Raw genomic sequence first — 17,757 nt, 5'->3', positions numbered from 1 at the left:
AAGAGAAAAGCAATTGGAATATGCCTGATGATTTGCAGATTACATTACATGGGCTAGGAATTCAACAAAAACTCTTAGTATGCTAGAAAAGATTCCATGTGGGCACCAGCCTCAACCTGTCACAGACTGCAAGCTGGCAGACAGCCTACAACTGTTCATTCATGCCTGTAGCACCACGGAGAGCGAATACATTATTAGGCCCCAGAGCACATTGAGAGATATATTACAGTCACCAGCTGTGGTATGGATTTTTGTTTGTTTGTATTTCCCAAGGCAATGCATCTCTACAATTTAATACAGCATTCATTACAAGACCACATGAAATTAATACAGTCATACACTTCAGAGTGAGGGGAGAAACCACAGCAAGCACACAGATGCAGATGTTACATTCACAGGTTAAATGAATGAATCTTCTTGTGTGTGCAGAGGGGCACAACAAAATTTATTCTTGTTACTCCAGACACAGACGTGGTTTCCTAGCAACTCTCTTCCACAGCTTTGGCCTTGATTCAAGATGTGGGGTGAGGTTCTCGGCCCTCATTCAGAATACTAAGATACCTAATAATTTTATGGAATATGGAGGTTGTATGTCTCAGCTATCTTCAAACAGAAATCATCAAATATCTATTGCAGAATTGTATGTTTTATGTATTCTCGAATGCTTTCACGGCCGGGATCTGATGGTTGTTGTGGGTTTTTTGGGCTCTTTGGCTGTGTTCTGAAGGTTATTCTTCCTAAAGTTTTGCTGGTCTCTGTGGCCGGCATCTTCAGAGGACAGGAGTCTACTATCAATTAGAATACAGTCAAAGGATTCAAACTGTTGTACTTCTCTAAAGAATCCTCAAAATCACCATACAGAGGAGGTCAGTGAGAGAGACTGAGAGGCTGTAGGTCAGAATGAGCTCAAATGTTTTTGCTATCCCTCTTTCCCTCACAAATCTTGAGAGAAACATGTCACAACTAATGTCACATACTTTTGTTACTCTTCGGGTAACAAAGACATAATGACAGTACTTTTGGGCTATAACATGAGAACTGGTAACATCACTCCCTTTTATGTACCAGAAGTCCCATCTATGCTTTCCTTTTCCTTGTTTATTTATTTTATCTATTTAAAATATTTTTACCCTGCCTTTCTCCTTGAAAAGGACCCAAGGTGGCTGGGGGGAACATTCTGAAGGGATGTTTTTTTTTAAAATTTTAGGCCTTTTAATGCATTTTATATCTAGATGTACAGTATATGGAAATAAAAAGAGACACTGTGCGACGAGGAAGGGTAATGCTTCCTTTGATATTCCTCCTCCATCTCAAGTGTCCTGTGCCGCTAGCAAGCTGCTACTCACTGTAGGTGCTTTGGCACTACAGAGAAAATAGTCCAACAGTCATGAGGCTATTCCAAAGTAAAAGTCTTCCTTCAACCACCCTGAACATAGATCTCAATAGATTTCAGAAGCTAAGCAGGGTCAGCTAGGTTAGGACTTGGTAGAACAACCACCAGAGATCTCCACGTAGGGCTAAGGGAGAATCCTGCTGGAAACCCTGGAGAGCCACAGCTGTCAGTTAAGAGTTGACAATATTAGACTAATTGGGCCAATGGCCCGAACAAGGCAGCTTTCTATGCTCAAAGTTCCTCTAGAGACTTAGTTAAAGACTCTTTAACTCTGTAACGAAGTTAAAGACTCTTTAACTAAGTCTCTACGATGACTCTATGAGTCATCGTAGCGTCTTAGTTAAAGACTTAGTTAAAGAATCTATAATAACTCAGAGAAACATGGTCAAGCGAGACTCAGGGGAGGTCGCTTCTATATGGTTTGGGCAGAAATACAGGGGCTTTTTTTAAACTGCAGGTTATCTGAAAATAGGTGTGAAACTGGCTGAAAACAAGTCCCGCTTTAATCCAAATCCTTACAGCTAACACAAGGAGGCTTTCCGCCACTGCTGACAGTGCTGGGGTCAGAGCAACCTCGTCCACTTGGGGAAGAAGAAACCACTGGAGTTGCCTTCCTTGACAGCACAAACAAATGTCACCAGCTGGCTAGTGCTGAGGTGGCTGGGAAACCTCCCCAGCGCTGGCTAGGCAGAAGCACTGGTCTGTGTCTGAGGGGGCAGCTCCAGTGGTTCCGGCTTTGCCACATGCTGAGCCTTGACCTGACACTATTGGTAGCTGGGAAGCTTCCCAGCATTGGCCAGTCAGCTGGAAGCCCCAGTGTGGCTTACTTTTAAAGACTGTACCAGGGCTTGTCTCTTCTGAAATGACCAAAGTTGCTGCAAAGTGACTTTGGTCTTTCCTGAAAGTGCAGTTGTGACCTCCATCTCTGTGTGTGAGCAACTGCTGCTACCTGGCCTGGTGCTCTAGATGTTGACCAGCCTAGACTAGACTAGCTGATGCCAACAATCACAGAGTCAATGACTGAGCAGTTGATGTTACTCAAGTTCCCTTCCATCTGAAGTGTGGAGGCTGCACTTTGTAATGAAAGAGGAAATCACAGAGTAGGGTGCCAGTCTAGGCACAAAATGCCTACCCAAGTACAGCAATGGCTGGACAGGAGAGTGTGTGTTTTTCAGGATTTCTGCAGCCCGTTCCTCAGAGTTATATCCACTTTTCCTCTTGAGAATTTCTTGATTCCAGCTGGTAAAGGGGACCAAGACTCAAGGTCTATAAGATTCCTTAAATCTTTCAACAGATAGCTCAGTGGTTTAGGTCTCTGGTTGTGAAACCAGAGGTTGGGACTTCAATTCTCCACTTTGCCTCCTTCACAGAAACTGGATTTGATGATCCATAGGGTCCCTTCCAGCTCTGCAGTTCTAAGATGATGATTATGATAACCTTACCACAAACCATACTGTTTTGCTGGCTATACTGAAGCACTTGTAATTCCAACCAGATTTCATAATTGCCCTAGTCAATTTCACAATCACTGAAAGTTTTGCAAGTACCTGTGGAACAATGAAGCAATCTTAGATCATCAGAATTCCCACTGACAAAAAAGAGGACAGTGGGAACAATGCTAACAGTTGGCAGAACAAAACACACAGAACAGGAACACTACTTTGCCCCTCCCCCACACTTTGTGGGCTGTTGGTCCATCACAAGTTCAGTGTTTCTTAACCTGGGGGTCGTGATCCCCAAGGGAGTCACAAAATGTTCTCTTGAGGGGGGTCACAGGTTGCCTTATATGTGTTGCAGCTTCTGTTAAATAATTTCTTCCTTGACCTTTCAGAGTCGGGTATTAAAGCTAGTGTGTTTGGGTATGTGTGAAGCAGGCCCTTTAGAAAGAAAGAAGTCTCTACTTTCTGAAAAGGGATGACTTTACCCTATTAAAAATGGCTTTTTATGCAAATATGGTGGGGAGGTTGCTGGTTACTTGGCTATTACAAAGTGGGGGTTGAGTCTTGAAAAAAGTTGGGAACCACTGCCCTAGTTTGACTTGAGGGCCACAGTGAGCAAGAAACAGTGGCAGACCAGGGTCTTCTAGCCAACACCCTGGACTGCCAGCAATTCCTTTTCTCTGCTGTCAGCAGAACTTGTCCATTCTCTTCTCTAGTTTCACTACTTTAGGAGAGAGAGAGTGTCATGGATATGCCAACGGGGGAGGAGCAGATTAGACCTATTGTTCTCTAGCTTCCAATTCCTTGTTTGAGTTGCGAGGGCCATTACTTATCTAATTATTAGGTACTCACATTCCAACTGTTTTATCTGTACAAGAGATAATACTAAGATGTCTTGGCCAAAATCCTGCTGCACGCACTGCAAGTTACAAAGTCAACAGAGATGCTCTCTGTTGTCTATCGGTCACATAATTTGGTGTGCTACAAAGAACACCCTCAACCAACTTCATCAGTTGCATCAATTCACCATCAAAAGTTAAGCCATTTGAGTTATGCCAGCAAAAGGATTTTGCTTTTATTTCTTCACAGCTCTTTCTTAGATGCGTCTTTGTGAACTAGCATGCTCAAAATACCTTTAAAATCAATATTTCTTTTACCACAGAACACCTACTTTCAAAATTGTGAACCAAATAAGTGACCGGTTTGCCTCCATTTTTGGGTGTATACGTCATCTCTACTTTTCCAGGGCCAGGAACAACAAAGTCTGTGGCTCTGTACTGCAAAGGAAGAACAGCAAATGAAATGGCAGCATTGGCTGGGATTAAGACCTGCAACCTGCACATATCACTCTATCGGAATTCTGCAAACTATATGTTTTTTTCATCCTCCTTTTACCAGTTTACTTTCATTCTGCCTTTACCAGACGTGAGGAGGGTGGATAGGAAAATTAGCACCTCTTTGAAATGCTTTCTGTATTAAGGCCAGCCACCTTAGTTGCAGCTGGCACAAATTCTGACATGGCCCGGTCGACTATAATCATTAACAGGAACTATAGCTCAGTCTATTTGACCAAATCTACTGTATCTTTAAATATGGAACTGCCACATGTTTGGACAATCAGTCATAAACTGTAGTGTCTCCTGTTCTCTCTTTAATTTCATATTGCCTCTTGCATTCTTACCCAGTTAAAGTTTCCCTTGCCTGACACAACAGGCAACAACACAAAACTGCCTGAGATACTTACTTGGTCTCCATAAGCATGACGGCCAATGATGATGGGCTTTACCCACCCAGATACCAGACGGGGGATGTTTTTGCAGATAATGGCTTCCCTGAAGACAGTGCCACCCAGAATGTTCCTTATTGTTCCATTTGGAGATTTCCACATCTGCTTCAGCTTGAATTCTTCCACCCTCTTCTCATCAGGGGTAATTGTGGCACATTTGATTCCTACGTTATATCTCTTTATCGCTTCAGCAGCCTCCACAGTGACTTTGTCATCTGTTGCATCACGATTTTCTATGCCCAAATCATAGCTGCAGACAAGTCCCCAAAACATGATCATTAGTCAAATATTTTACCAGCCTATCTATGGTATTATTTTAAAAAGTCTACTGTGTACTAATTGTTTAAAATTAGTGACAAAAAAGAATGGAAGATGGCATGGGCAATTAAGTAATGGCTTAATTATGAGATATCAAAAAATCAGCAGAAAAATCTGTTATTTCCTACAGACAGTGAAAGATTAATCAGACACAAACACTCCGGTAATAAAATGATATTTTGCATATAGAAAATCCCAAAGGTTGGCATAATGATTCAGAGACTGAACTGTAAGTTTACTATATATCCTTGTTTTTAACAAGGAACATTCCCATCAACAATTCGATATGTGGTGCTGAACATATTATGTGGTTCAGTGTACAGGGTGCTAAATACAATTTCCAGTTTCACCTAGATAGGACCACTGAATCAGCTGCTGGCTGGTGAATCAACATTTATGTTCATCCCATTGATTCAGTGGCTGAAATCCTGTTACGCAAACAGCCTAACTTTTGGAATCAAATTACTGTTAAGAAATCTTTGTAGACCTTACTTGTTGCACGCTGTATTGGAACAGATAAGGTTTATGGATATTTCTTGACTTATGGCAAATTGTTGCTAAAAATTACCCCTTACGTAACTGCACAACAGAAACTTCAGCCAACTCTAGCTGGGGCTACCAAATGGATTCAGAATTGCGGTTTTATGATACAAGCAAAACTATGAATTCTATCAGAACCAGTGTGGCATATTGGATAGAATGACAGATTCAAATCTCAGGGTTCAAATCTCTGCTCAGCTACGAAAACTCAGTGAGGTGGCAATGATAAAACCATTCCTTAAATATCTCACACACCTGGCAAACTCTATTAAAGTCACTATAATTTGGATTCAACTTGATGGTACCTAACACACAAACCAATCTTATTAATACCTTTCTTGAGACTGGACTTTGAAATATATATTCCACTCCATGGTATTTATTACATAGTATTTGTTAGTGAACCAGTAGCAAATTGAGAGATAGCCAACCCAAGCTGCTTGATATTTCTTGAGATGGGACCGGACTATTATAAATAAACTAATAGATTGAATCTCCCCGGTAAAGCCTAGCACTCAACTGTGTGCAGATAGCCCATACTGCTTTTAGATACATATTGATAATATGTCTACATTTTCAGAATCTTTTCTCTTTTTTAATGTGCATGAATACAGACCAAAGTTAAAGCGAGGATATAAGTCCCTGATGCTACCTTTTGTTTCTCCAGCCCACTTAGCTAGCCACAGGTTCATATAAGACATGCCTATCAAACATACACCTTCAACATTGGCTGCAATCCTGCTATGCAATTCTGCCATGCGTAAATAGCGAGCTTAGGGACAGGGGTGAGTGGAGAGCCTTTGCTTTCAGAACTTGCTGTCAGAGATCTTGATCTGGCAGTGGGAGCATTTCTTGCAATCTTCCAATAGGAATGGATCTGCCTCCACCCTGTCCTAAGTCTCCTCTTGGAACCTGATAAAGGGGGGGGCATAGGAACTTTTAAAATTAAAATGGAGATTAACATCACTGGTTTATGACATCACCACGGATTATGCAGTGAAAATTGCATAATAGTATTTAGCAATTTTGTTACACAATCCCACTTGTGTTAAATAAACAGTAAAAAGTAAAACACCAAATTAAAAGAAAAAGACACTTCATATACAAATGCATAACTTCATGGTCTGTTGGAATCCCAGTGTACTAAGTCATCAAATTGTATATTGTACAGTGTTCAATTCTAAGTTGACTCTAGGAGATACTCCTTCTTGTTCAAGTAAAAAGTAAGAAAAAACGTCCAGGCTCACGTGTTTAGGATTGCCTAGCTATGTTATCAGCTACAGGTTATGTTCTGACAGTGTCAGCAGAAGCAAAGTAGTACATCTTGTTAGGCAAGTCACTGAGTATTCAGAACAAAAAAGCAAAGTGCAAGAGAACTAGGGGAAAGGTCAAGGACTCCTGGGTTTAATTTACAACTGACGCACTTAAACTATCTTTCTGCAGTCTTTTCACTGGTATTCTATCTACAACCTTGGAGCAGCAAATGACCTGGCATTATTTCCACCACTGTGGTTGCCTGTTGTGCAATGGACATGGGCTTTAGGAATTGGGACGTAGTCTGGCAGAGTGAAGCTTTACAGTTAGAAGTCCATGCCAAAGATGAGATAGAAGCAAAAGTGGATTCTGGGTAGCCAGAACATGCACATCTACAGTAATGCTACTCAGGACCAAGCCAATGGTCATAGGGCCCAGAGAGGGATACTAGAGTCAGGGCTGTTTAGCTCATAGGGAAAAGTCAACTATCCATACAATTACTAATATTTTTTTCTTGCAGAATTCCCATGCTGGTTAAAAAAAACAACCAATATGAATATGAGAGCTTCCCCCACCAGTGAGATGGAATTATAGGAAGGACTAGACTGTTAGATTTCTGCCCATGATGGAGTTTTAAAAGACAGAGAGAACACATAAGGAAAAAAATGGTGGCAACTCATTTTTCCTAGTCAACTCACAGAAACATAAACCACCCTAAAATACATGAACATGGCAGGATGCAATAAGGATCCTGGTTGCTGGTACAAGGAACCATGAAGAAGAGTTGCCCGGTGCTTACCTTCTGGTCTACTTTCTGCTCAAACCTATCTGAACCTTCCGTTTTAAAGGAAACGGCACTGGCCACTTCAGCTTTGAGAAACTAAGAAATTTACTGTTTAAAATTTTTGACAAGTTCCCTCCCAGTTCAGTGCCCTTATGATGTACTGGACTATACCTTTCACCATCCCCAGATATCAGAACCAACAGCTCTGTTTTCTGGAGATGACAGAAATTATAGTTTAACACATCTGGAGGACAACAGATGGGGAAGGTTTACTATTTACTGAACAATCTCTGTGTTATAATGTGGCACACACATTTTTCCTTGATATGGAGCCATGTCTTTTCTGATGTTTTTGTCAGAAAAGGTGACAGCCATGTGAGGACTGTCCCCAAGAATGAAAAAATATCATGTGAGATCCTCACTCAGACATAAGAACTAATTTTTGACAAACACAATGAAATAAACTAGCTAGTTTTTGACAATGAAGAACATTTTCTAATTCCCACGTATAGGTCTGTATTTACCTGTGGAGATCCAGAGCCACATATGGAAAGATCAGCTTTTCTTTAATCAGGTCCCATATCACACGAGTCATCTCATCTCCTTGCATCTCAACAACAGATCCTCCTTGAATTTTTTTACTCATTTTGTCCTGACAGGAAACAAAAGCACAAACATAATAATCAATACATATTAAGGTAAATGTCAACAAGTAAAAACAGGATTTCCAGCTAGTAACATTTAATAGAAGAAATGACTTTCATATCTCTTCTCCTACACTACAAAATTTCTAAAAATCATAACATCTGTCCTTGAAGTCAGGTAAATAATGATTTGCATGTTTTCCTTACATTTTGCTAATTTGTTTATTTATTTATTTATTTTTATTTAATATCTCTGGCTGCATTGTGTTAGACTGTCATGTTTATGTGGTTATTACTTATGTGATCCTGCCAATTGCATGGTGCTGTTCTTCAAATGCTAACATGCGCTGGATTATAGAGAAAGCCAGAGAGTTCCAGAAAAACATCTACTTCTGCTTCATTGACTATGCAAAAGCCTTTGACTATGTGGACCACAGCAAACTATGGCAAGTCCTTAAAGAAATGGGAGTGCCTGACCATCTTGTCTATCTACTGAAAAACCTATATGTGGGACAGGAAGCAACAGTTAGAAGTGGATATGGAACAACTGATTGGTTCAAAATTGGGAAAGGAATACGACAAGGCTGTATATTGTCCCCCTGCTTATTTAACTTATATGCAGGATACATCATGCGAAAGGCTAGACTGGAGGAATCCCAAGCCAGAATTAAGATTGCCAAAAGAAATATTAACAACCTCCGATATGCAGATGATGCCACTCTGATGGCAGAAAATGAGGAGGAATTAAAGAACCTTTTAATGAGGGCGAAAGAACGCAAAAATGGTCTGAAGCTCAACATAAAAAACCAAACAAACTAAGATCATGGCCACTGGTCCCATTCCCCCCCCCCCGGCAAATAGAAGGGGAAAATATGGAGGCAGTGACAGATTTTACCTTCTTGGGCTCCAGGAACACTGCAGATGGTGACAGCAACCTCGAAATTAAAAGGAACCTGCTTCTTGGGAGAAAAGCAATGACAAACCTAGACAGCATCTTAAAAAGCAGAGGCATCACCTTGCCGACAAAGGTCCACATAGTCAAAGCTATGGTTTTTCCAGTAGCGATGTACGGAAGTGAGAGCTGGACCATAAAGAAGGCTGACCGCCAAAGAACTGATGCTTTTGAATTGTGGTGCTGAAGGAGAGTCCCCTGGACTGCAAGGAGAACAAACCTATCCATTCTGAAGGAAATCAAGCCTGAATGCTCACTGGAAGGATTTACAGATCCTGAAGCTGAGGATGCAATACTTTGGCCATCTCATGTGAAGAGAAGACTCCCTGGAAAAGCCCCAGATGTTGGGAAAGAGTAAAGGCATGGGGAGATGGAGACGATAGAGGATGAGATGGCTGGACAGTGTCTGCGAAGCTACCAACATGAATCTGACCCAACTCCAGGAGGCAGTGGAAGACAGGAGGGCCTGGCGTGCTCTGGTCCATGGGGTCACAAAGAGTCGGACACGGCTTAACGACTAAACAACAAAATCTTCAAATATTGGGGTGATACAGAGTCCAGCCACATGGAAACAAGTCCAGTAAAGTATGTTAGGCTAAAGCCTGCTATTTCTATGAGCTTTCACCCTCAAATACTATTCCACTGAGCAAGCATGTCCAGTGATTTTATCTAGCTTGTGGAAGACCAGAATTTGGCCTAGAAAGGACTCAGTGCCCCACTCTCCTGAACACCCTCCCCTCTTTGAGGCTTCTTGCCTCCCATCTCCTGCCAAGAAGGAAAGTGAATTACCACTATCTCTGAACAGAGGTGAAAGATAACACAAATTCTACTGCTCTTTGATTAAGCTTCCAGGAGTCAGTTGAGAGTGCTTTGTTCCTACTCACACAGGTTCTAATAAATTTTGTTATCTTCAAAGCAGGTGCATTAAACTTTTTTTCACATTATTTATACAGGATCCAGCTTTTTGTCTGTTGCTGGGGTATTTCCTTAGAGTTCTGCTCAAAAAACTGCCATTGATGAAAAAAAGGGAGGTGGCAGTCTTTACTAGTTTTTCCCACCTTTTGTGGTCTCCAGTGCTACTTGCTCTGTTGTTCTGGAAGATCTATTAATGGTTCATAAGAGATGGAGAGGGCAATGGAGAATTATAAGATAAGGGAAACAAATATGTCTCCCTCCACTGTGCCAGCTGATTCCTCTGCTGGAAAAGAAACTTGTCATTGAGAAAAGGATGTCGATTCTGGATCCAACTCATAGGCCCTGATCTGATTGTCAATCCTCATTAGGATACATGCACCAATTGAATCAATGGACTTTGTTCAGTCAAAGTGGCATGGATGTTCCATTGATTCAATGGTTCTACTCTGTGTGGGATAAGCCCTTGCCAAGATTTCTTGGATGCTTATCTGCAAGCTAGTAGATCAAATCCACCAAAATACCTGCTTACATTATCCAGAGCTCTAAGACAGCCTTTTAGATGGTTCAAGTTGTCATGTCTGACATGGGAACTGAGATGTTACCCATTCCTATGAGATAAGAAGGCTGCAGAAAGTAACCAACCCATGAGGAACCTGAGTACTATTATAGCAAGTGTACAGCCAGAACAGAGTTTTCCCACACCTTTCTTTCATTTGGGTGCAAAAAGGGACCCTGCCATATATTAGCTTTCTGGACGTGAGCCTTTTCACTTAGAAACTCGATCCAGCAGGGAGCAGCAAGAAGGGAGGTAGTTATGACTCTTACTTGCACCTTGATCCCTATCAATAAAAACATTGTTCTAAAACATTCCTTGGTTTACTTATAATCCCTGCATGTATTTGCTTGCTGCTGATGGTTTACACACAGCAATGACTCGGCAATTTTTTGTTATTCAGAAATCTTGTTTTTCATATCCAACTGGAAATATTATTTTGAAAAATAAAATTAACTGACAATTTAGGCCTATTTATCAGAATCTAATAAATGTTTATTTGTTTATTTCCCGGCGCAGGGTCCATCCCCACTGCTTGCTTCCCAGCCAGGCTCTGCCTCCTGGAGTGAGCTAGCCCACGTGGGGCGCCCCGCCATCGTCTCACTGAGGGCAGGAGAGGGGGAAATGGGACAGTGCCTTCACTGCGGGAGCCCGCTGGGGCTTGCAGCGCTGGCCGTGAGAAATGGAACACACACACCCCAGGCGCAATGAGTGCAGCCTCTCCCTGGTGGCTTGCCACCGAGCAGGGGAGGGGGGTGGCAGTGGCGAGGCCAGCCACATGCGGCTGCTGGGCTCGGTTCAGCCCCTTTTCATTCTTTGCTATTGTGGCGGCGGCGGGCGCTAGTTCTAGCAAAAGCTCCAGGCTGCTGGATGAGCGGGCAGGCTTGCCGGCTGGCTTCCCCACATGAGAGTGGGCAGGCTGTGCGGCAATGGCTTGGTAGTAAGTAAGCGAGCCTCCGGGTGGGTCTGGCCTCTTCTTGCATCTCTTTGGGGGAGGTTTAGACGTGAACTTGGAGGAAAACAGTCCAAATGAGAAGCCTGCCTTGGTTGCATTCTCGCAAGCCTCCCGGGGACGTCGCTGGCCTCAGCTGGAGGCAAGGCGCCCAGCGGGAAGGACTCCCGGGCTTCACCCACCAGCAAAGACTGGCCGGCCCTTGCGATCTCAAGCAGGCTAAATGCCAGGGCACAGCATTGTTGATGGGATGGGACAGCAAAGGGAATGCAGCCACCAGAAACCTCCTTTGCCTCCTAATTTGGGAAACTGGTGCAGCTGTATGCGGCAAATGGCCAGAAAGCCGGAGCCCGGCCAGGAAGCAAGCAGCAGGGACGGACCCTGCGCCAGGAGCTAGAGCCCGGTCGGGAGACCATTTGAATTTCCCAGGTTCCTGCCTCCCGGCGTGGGGTCCACACCCGCTGCTTGCTTCCCAGCCCGGCTCTGCCTCCCAGATTTTTGAAATGCTGGAATGGATTAATCCCGTTCCCATGCATTTCAATGGGAAATGCTGATTTGACTTATGAACACCATTTCAGAACAGATTAAGGTCGTTAAGTCAAGGCATCACTGTACTTATTTGCAGCAGTAATTCCTCTACTGAATCAGAAACGTCATGGTGACCCTGTTTGTGAAGCAAATTAATCAAGTCTTTTTTATGTTGTTTTTGAAGTGATGTAAGGGAGTTTTCCATTGTTTCTTTTTTAACTACTCACTAGGATCCTAAAATAGGGACGTGGTGGCGCTGCGGGCTAAACCGCAGAAGCCTGTGCTGCAGGGTCAGAAGACCAAGCAGTCGTAAGACCGAATCCACATGACGGAGTGAGCACCCGTCGCTTGTCCCAGCTCCCGCCAACCTAGCGGTTCGAAAGCGTGCAAATGCAAGTAGATAAATAGGGACCACCTCGGTGGGAAGGTAAACAGCGTTCCGTGTCTAAGTCGCACTGGCCATGTGACCACGGAAGATTGTCTTTGGACAAAACGCTGGTTCTATGGCTTGGAAACGGGGATGAGCACCGCCCCCTAGAGTCGTACACGACTGGACAAAAATTGTCAAGGGGAACCTTTACCTAGGATCCTAAAAAGGGTGTAAAGATGTGTCTGTAACCTGTGCTGGGCAAGGTGAGCTATGTTGATTGCCTCAGGTGATGTTGAATTCCCTTTCAAAAGTTTGTTTGAAGCTTCTGTTGGATGGCTTTATTTGATGGTCCCTGTTCGGGTGCCAGGTGTGGGTGATCACGGAACAAAAGGAAGGCAATTAGCCTTAGAGAAAGTACAAAAGAGAGTCAACCACAGATGTCCGAGCCAGCGGAGCCTCAAGGCAATGCCCTGAGAACTCTTTTTATTGACTTAGTAAGAGTTACATCGTATGTTGTGAGACTTCAGATTGGATACTAGTTATCTAATCGTAACCTGGATTGGCTGAAGAAACTCTTTGATCTTATGCTCTAGCTCTAAACGAAAGGGCAGAATGAGGGGTTACTCTGCCCATTGGCAACGCTGCTTCTGCCAGGAGTGTGTGCACGTCACTGAAATGGAATGCAGCTACAACCTTAAGCAGAGGTTTCCCACATTTAATCACTAAATACATGGTTGCATTCACTGATTCAGTTTAGTCTTTGTGACCAGGCCCAGTTTGTGAGTGTGCATGTACTCACATGGAGAAACAGAAGCCTAACTAGACAGAACATGGTTACAGTCGGAACAAAACCATTCAAAGTAATTGAGCATTGGAAGTGACATGCAGCTGTGACTGCAGAACTTGAACTATTCACTACATCTTTGTATACAACAATTCACGTTTTCACCTCCCCATGACTGCAGCCCGAGAAACATAAAAGTTTGTATAAATTGATAAATTTAAAAAAATTCAGACTCTAATATAACCAAGATGCTTACATTCTCAGTTGAATAATTAAAAAAAATCCTTTATCATACTACTGAGAAAATACCAAAATTGTACCAGGGCAGAACATTAAACATGTGGGGCAGCACTGACTACTTCCCGCACCTCAAGTCCATCTCTCATTAAAACATACCTCACCTCCAACAAAGGTACTAGTTGTAACAGGGTTATTGATTTTAATGGGTAGGCAGGTTGGTATGGGAAGACATATTTCCCCGGCCATGTCCTGGGCAATAGTACTCAAGAATGTACTATTATCACAATAATTTTTCCAGAGTTTCTGGTAATATATTGGCCATTTACTTGCACACAAATTGTAACAATGGGCATGTCATTAGTTCAGGAATGGGTATTTCTTAATTCACATATATTAGAATACAGTGGTGCCTCGCTTAACAAGCGCACCGTTTAACGACGAATACGCATAGTGATCTAATTTTTTAGATCGCTAATGCGATCGCATTGCAATGTTTTAATGGGTAAAACATCGCATTGCGATGATCGGTAAGTGTTTCGCTTACCGACCTTGCATTGCGATGTTTTTTAAAACAGCTGGTCGGCGGTTCCAAAATGGCTGCTGGGTGCCCAAAATGGCTGCTGCAAGTGTTTTCGCGCCCTGCCCTCGCTTACCGAGGATGCGAAAATGGCGGCGCTATGGAGGAACTTCGCTGAACGGAGTTTGGGCTCCATAGGAACACATTAAACAAAGTTTTTTCGATCCGTTTAGCAATGTTTTTGCATAGCGACAATTAATCCGTAACGGATTAACGTTGCTATGCGGGGCACCACTGTACATGCAAACAACAATAGCTGAAGAAGAGTATTTACTCCAATACAGTGGTGCCTTGCGAGACAAAAATAATTCGTTCTACGAGTCCTGTCGGCTTGTGAAATTTTTGTCTTGCGAGGCGAGTTTTCCCATACGAATGCATTGAAATTTATTTAATACATTCCTATGGGCCAAAAAACTCTGAAAAAGTAGGGAGTTGGGGAAGCACCATCGGACTGGCGGGGGTCCCCCGCAACCGTGATTGCCGCTTTCAGAGGTCCCCCAGCAGTCCTCTGATGGTGCTGGGGAAGTCTTCAGAAGCTTCTGAAGCCGGCAATCGCAGTTGCGGGGGACCACCGCCAGTCCTCCAATGGTGCAGGGGAAGCCTTCGGAGGCTTGCCCAGCACCATCGGAGGACTGGTCCCCCGCAACTGCGATCGCCAGCTTCAGAAGCCTCTGAAGACTTCCCCACCACCATTTTTTAATTTCCCGTCCTTTTCCTCTGCCTTTTTCCGTTTGGAGGCTTGCCTCCGATGGTGCTTGGCAAGCCTCCAAACGGAAAAAGGCAGGGGAAAAGGGCGGGAAATTCAAAAATTGTGCTGGGGAAGTCTTCAGAGGCTTGCCCAGCACCATCGGATGACTGCCAGGGGACATCTGAAAGTGGTGATTGTGGTTGCGGGGGACCCCCGCCAGTCCTCCGATCGTGCTCCCTACCTGGTAAGTGACTTTTTCAGAGTTTTTTGGCCCATAGGAACACATTAAATTTCAATGCATTCCTATGGGAAAACGTACCTCGCAAGATGAAAATATCTTCATCTTGCAGGGCACCTAAAAACTCGCAAGACGCTTTCATCTTGTGAGTTTTCCGTTGCCCGAGGCATTTGGCTTGCGAGGTACCACTGTACTGATGGAGTCTAGTGAGCAGATCAAGAACTGTGGTTTGATATGCAGTGCCGTGGTTGCTGCAATAGCTGGGAAGCATAACACTTGATGAATGACCCAAGACAACATGCTTCTCCTTTGCATGAAGGAGAGTGTATGCTATTGCCAGAACCAGACAGTGTGATCCAGAGTAGCTGAATGATTGGTGGGGGGGGGGAGAATACCCATCCAGTTCTGTTTCTATTTTATGGTCCTTATTATATATGAAGCCCAATGAACTTGACTGGTTTAGTGGGAAGACACTGATATCAAGCAGAGATTTTGAGTTCTTATGTCTAAAATGAGAAGCCTTAAAGCACATAGAGTATGTCTCAAACTTTAAACAGAGACGTTGTTAACTCACGCTTTTCTGGACACAAGGCCCCTTCTGTGAAATGATCCCCCAGCTTTCAAGAACTTGTATCTTGGCAAAACAGCAAAACAATATATGCCATAGGACTCCTTTGTGGCACATGCAAGATAGACCACTGCAAATATCAAGGACTGTGAAATTCACCCCATGTTTGATGGGGAGACTATTAAGAAAAAAGGTACTGTATTACTGGCGAAAAGATTCTAGATTGCCACAGATAAACCAGAATTTTGCCCCTTTATGTGAGTTTTAAAAAGAAAGATTGACCTACTGCCAAAACTTGTTTTACCTCACAGGAATATTATGCCCAGAGCAACAGGATAATTTTGAAAATAGGGCAGCCAACTTTTCCTCAGCTGAGGAAAAATATCCTCTCTATGCCATCCAGTTAGATCAATTTGCAATACAACAAATAGGTAACAGCTTTAGAACATCTCCTAACTGGCTGGTTTTCTTCACTAATGTTTTGGTTTTCTCAGTTTTCTCTCACTCCTTCTAAGAGTACAGTTTTCTTTACAAGTGGCCTTTTCTCTGCTGGTTATTTTTCAATCAATTGATGTTCCTTCACTTTATCCTACTTTGTACAGTATTCTCAATCCCTTCTTTCAGCCCTGAGAAAATGGAATAGAATTCACCCTTTCACCTTGATTCTCAAAGACAAGTACGTATATGGACAGTAAGAACAAACAAATAGTTTGATTCAATATAACAATAAAAAAAATTCTCAGCAGCTATGGGAATTTAGAGCTAAAAACAGAGAAAATAGTCTTAGACTGAAACATTATTCCGCCCTCACTTACAGTCTTGAAGTTTGTCATGTGGATGCTTTAATTTAATTTCCCTTCAGAATCTCATTTTGATATCCATTTAGTCTTATTTGTTTAATCGCTACAAACACAGATAAAATTCATACAACTGTGAAAATCTTGTTCTATAGAATGTAGGCTGGATTTGTCTGTAATATTCACAATTCACTCAATCATACAAAAAATGAAATATTGTACCATATATGCCAAATTATTATTTCAAATAAAATCTTGGATACACTGGACAGCTAACAAGACACTATTTCTCTAGCAGAACAAGCTGAAAACTGGACAAAAAAGAAAAGGAACAAGCTAATGTAATCCCTTTCTTAACAAAGCACAGTGATTTTACTTCCTGTGCTACTCAATTTACCTTTTGTCTAGCAACTGCTCAGAAACAAATTCTGCAAAACTTCTCATAAAGCATACAGGTAGGAGATCACAGATTACATGCTGTTAATAGTACAAATGTATATTGCACCAACTCCAACCCAACTGAAGAGGTATCTGTAATAGCTATCCAAATGTATTATTATTTCACTGCCATTTTGATTTCTGCAATTTGGAGGGTATGCTGTGTAGACAATGAAATACAGTAATGAAAATCAAACCCCTTTGTTAAAATTGTAACAGAAACGAAAAAAGATCTAGCAGCAAAGTGAAAGTGATCTTTGCCCCCAGCAATCAGTGATTTCTAGAATCATGCTGCTTTGTTGTAAGAACAGCTGAGAAGAGTCTGGTGGCAGTTTAGCCTTGACATTTCACTGTACGTACCATGGAACGAAAGGAAGAAAAAGACCCTTAAACTGACAGGAAGGTCTTTGCTTTCTGGGACCAAGGATTCAGTCTTAATTCGAAGAAGAATAAAGTTTGCTAACCTTTCAACTAGAAGGCTCTTCCCTATTTACGATCTTTTGGCAAAGGACACGACGAAGCAAAGGAGGAACCCACCCTGGACCGAAAAGGCAAGGAAAAGGATATTGAAGAAAGGGAAGAGGCAAAAGCGGGTGGGATCCAGTCGGCTCACCTCTCTTGCCCGGGCACAAAATCAATGGACGGCTTGGGTGGCTTCTCTCCAACTGACAGACGAGGTAGATCTCGACGATCGCCCTGCAGGTTGCACGGCTGGCTCCTTGGCGACAACGGCCGCTCCGGCTCCTGTCACTCCCAGTTACGTTGCGAACTGGGGGAGAGGGGCTGGCTTAAAGGGCGCCCGCTGGGGCTACGCCTCCTCCCGCCCTCGATCCCCCCTCCTTCTCGGGGCCCCAGCAAGGCCTGAAAGCCTCGGCCCCGCCTTGCCTCTCCCGGAGCCCAATGCAGACGAGCAGGCAGGAAAGCGCCTCGCCAATGCGCGCTTCCCACGACGTTAGGGGAGGAAGAGGGAGGCGAGGAGGAGGTGGCGGCGGCGGCAGG

General features: G+C 43.2%; 1 protein-coding gene across 1 annotated transcript in view; it reads right to left on the bottom strand.

The window, feature by feature from the left end:
* The window catches only part of IDH1 (isocitrate dehydrogenase (NADP(+)) 1), a 30,473-nt gene extending 12,925 nt beyond the window's left edge, over positions 1 to 17,548 (bottom strand). Inside the window, exons 1-4 of the mRNA XM_072978101.2 lie at positions 17,372 to 17,548; positions 8,039 to 8,166; positions 4,577 to 4,868; positions 4,004 to 4,109 (exon numbers count right to left, since the gene is read on the bottom strand). Of these exons, the coding sequence (XP_072834202.1) occupies positions 4,004 to 4,109; positions 4,577 to 4,868; positions 8,039 to 8,160 (520 nt within the window). The 5' untranslated portion in view covers positions 8,161 to 8,166; positions 17,372 to 17,548. The remainder of the gene's footprint in view (positions 1 to 4,003; positions 4,110 to 4,576; positions 4,869 to 8,038; positions 8,167 to 17,371) is intronic.
* Between the last annotated feature and the right edge of the window lie 209 nt (positions 17,549 to 17,757).

This window comes from Pogona vitticeps, chromosome 1 (assembly GCF_051106095.1).
Source record: "Pogona vitticeps strain Pit_001003342236 chromosome 1, PviZW2.1, whole genome shotgun sequence".
Taxonomy (NCBI): domain Eukaryota; kingdom Metazoa; phylum Chordata; class Lepidosauria; order Squamata; family Agamidae; genus Pogona; species Pogona vitticeps.
Note: the sequence above shows the minus strand (reverse complement) of the source record. Positions and strands in the feature narration are given on the sequence as shown.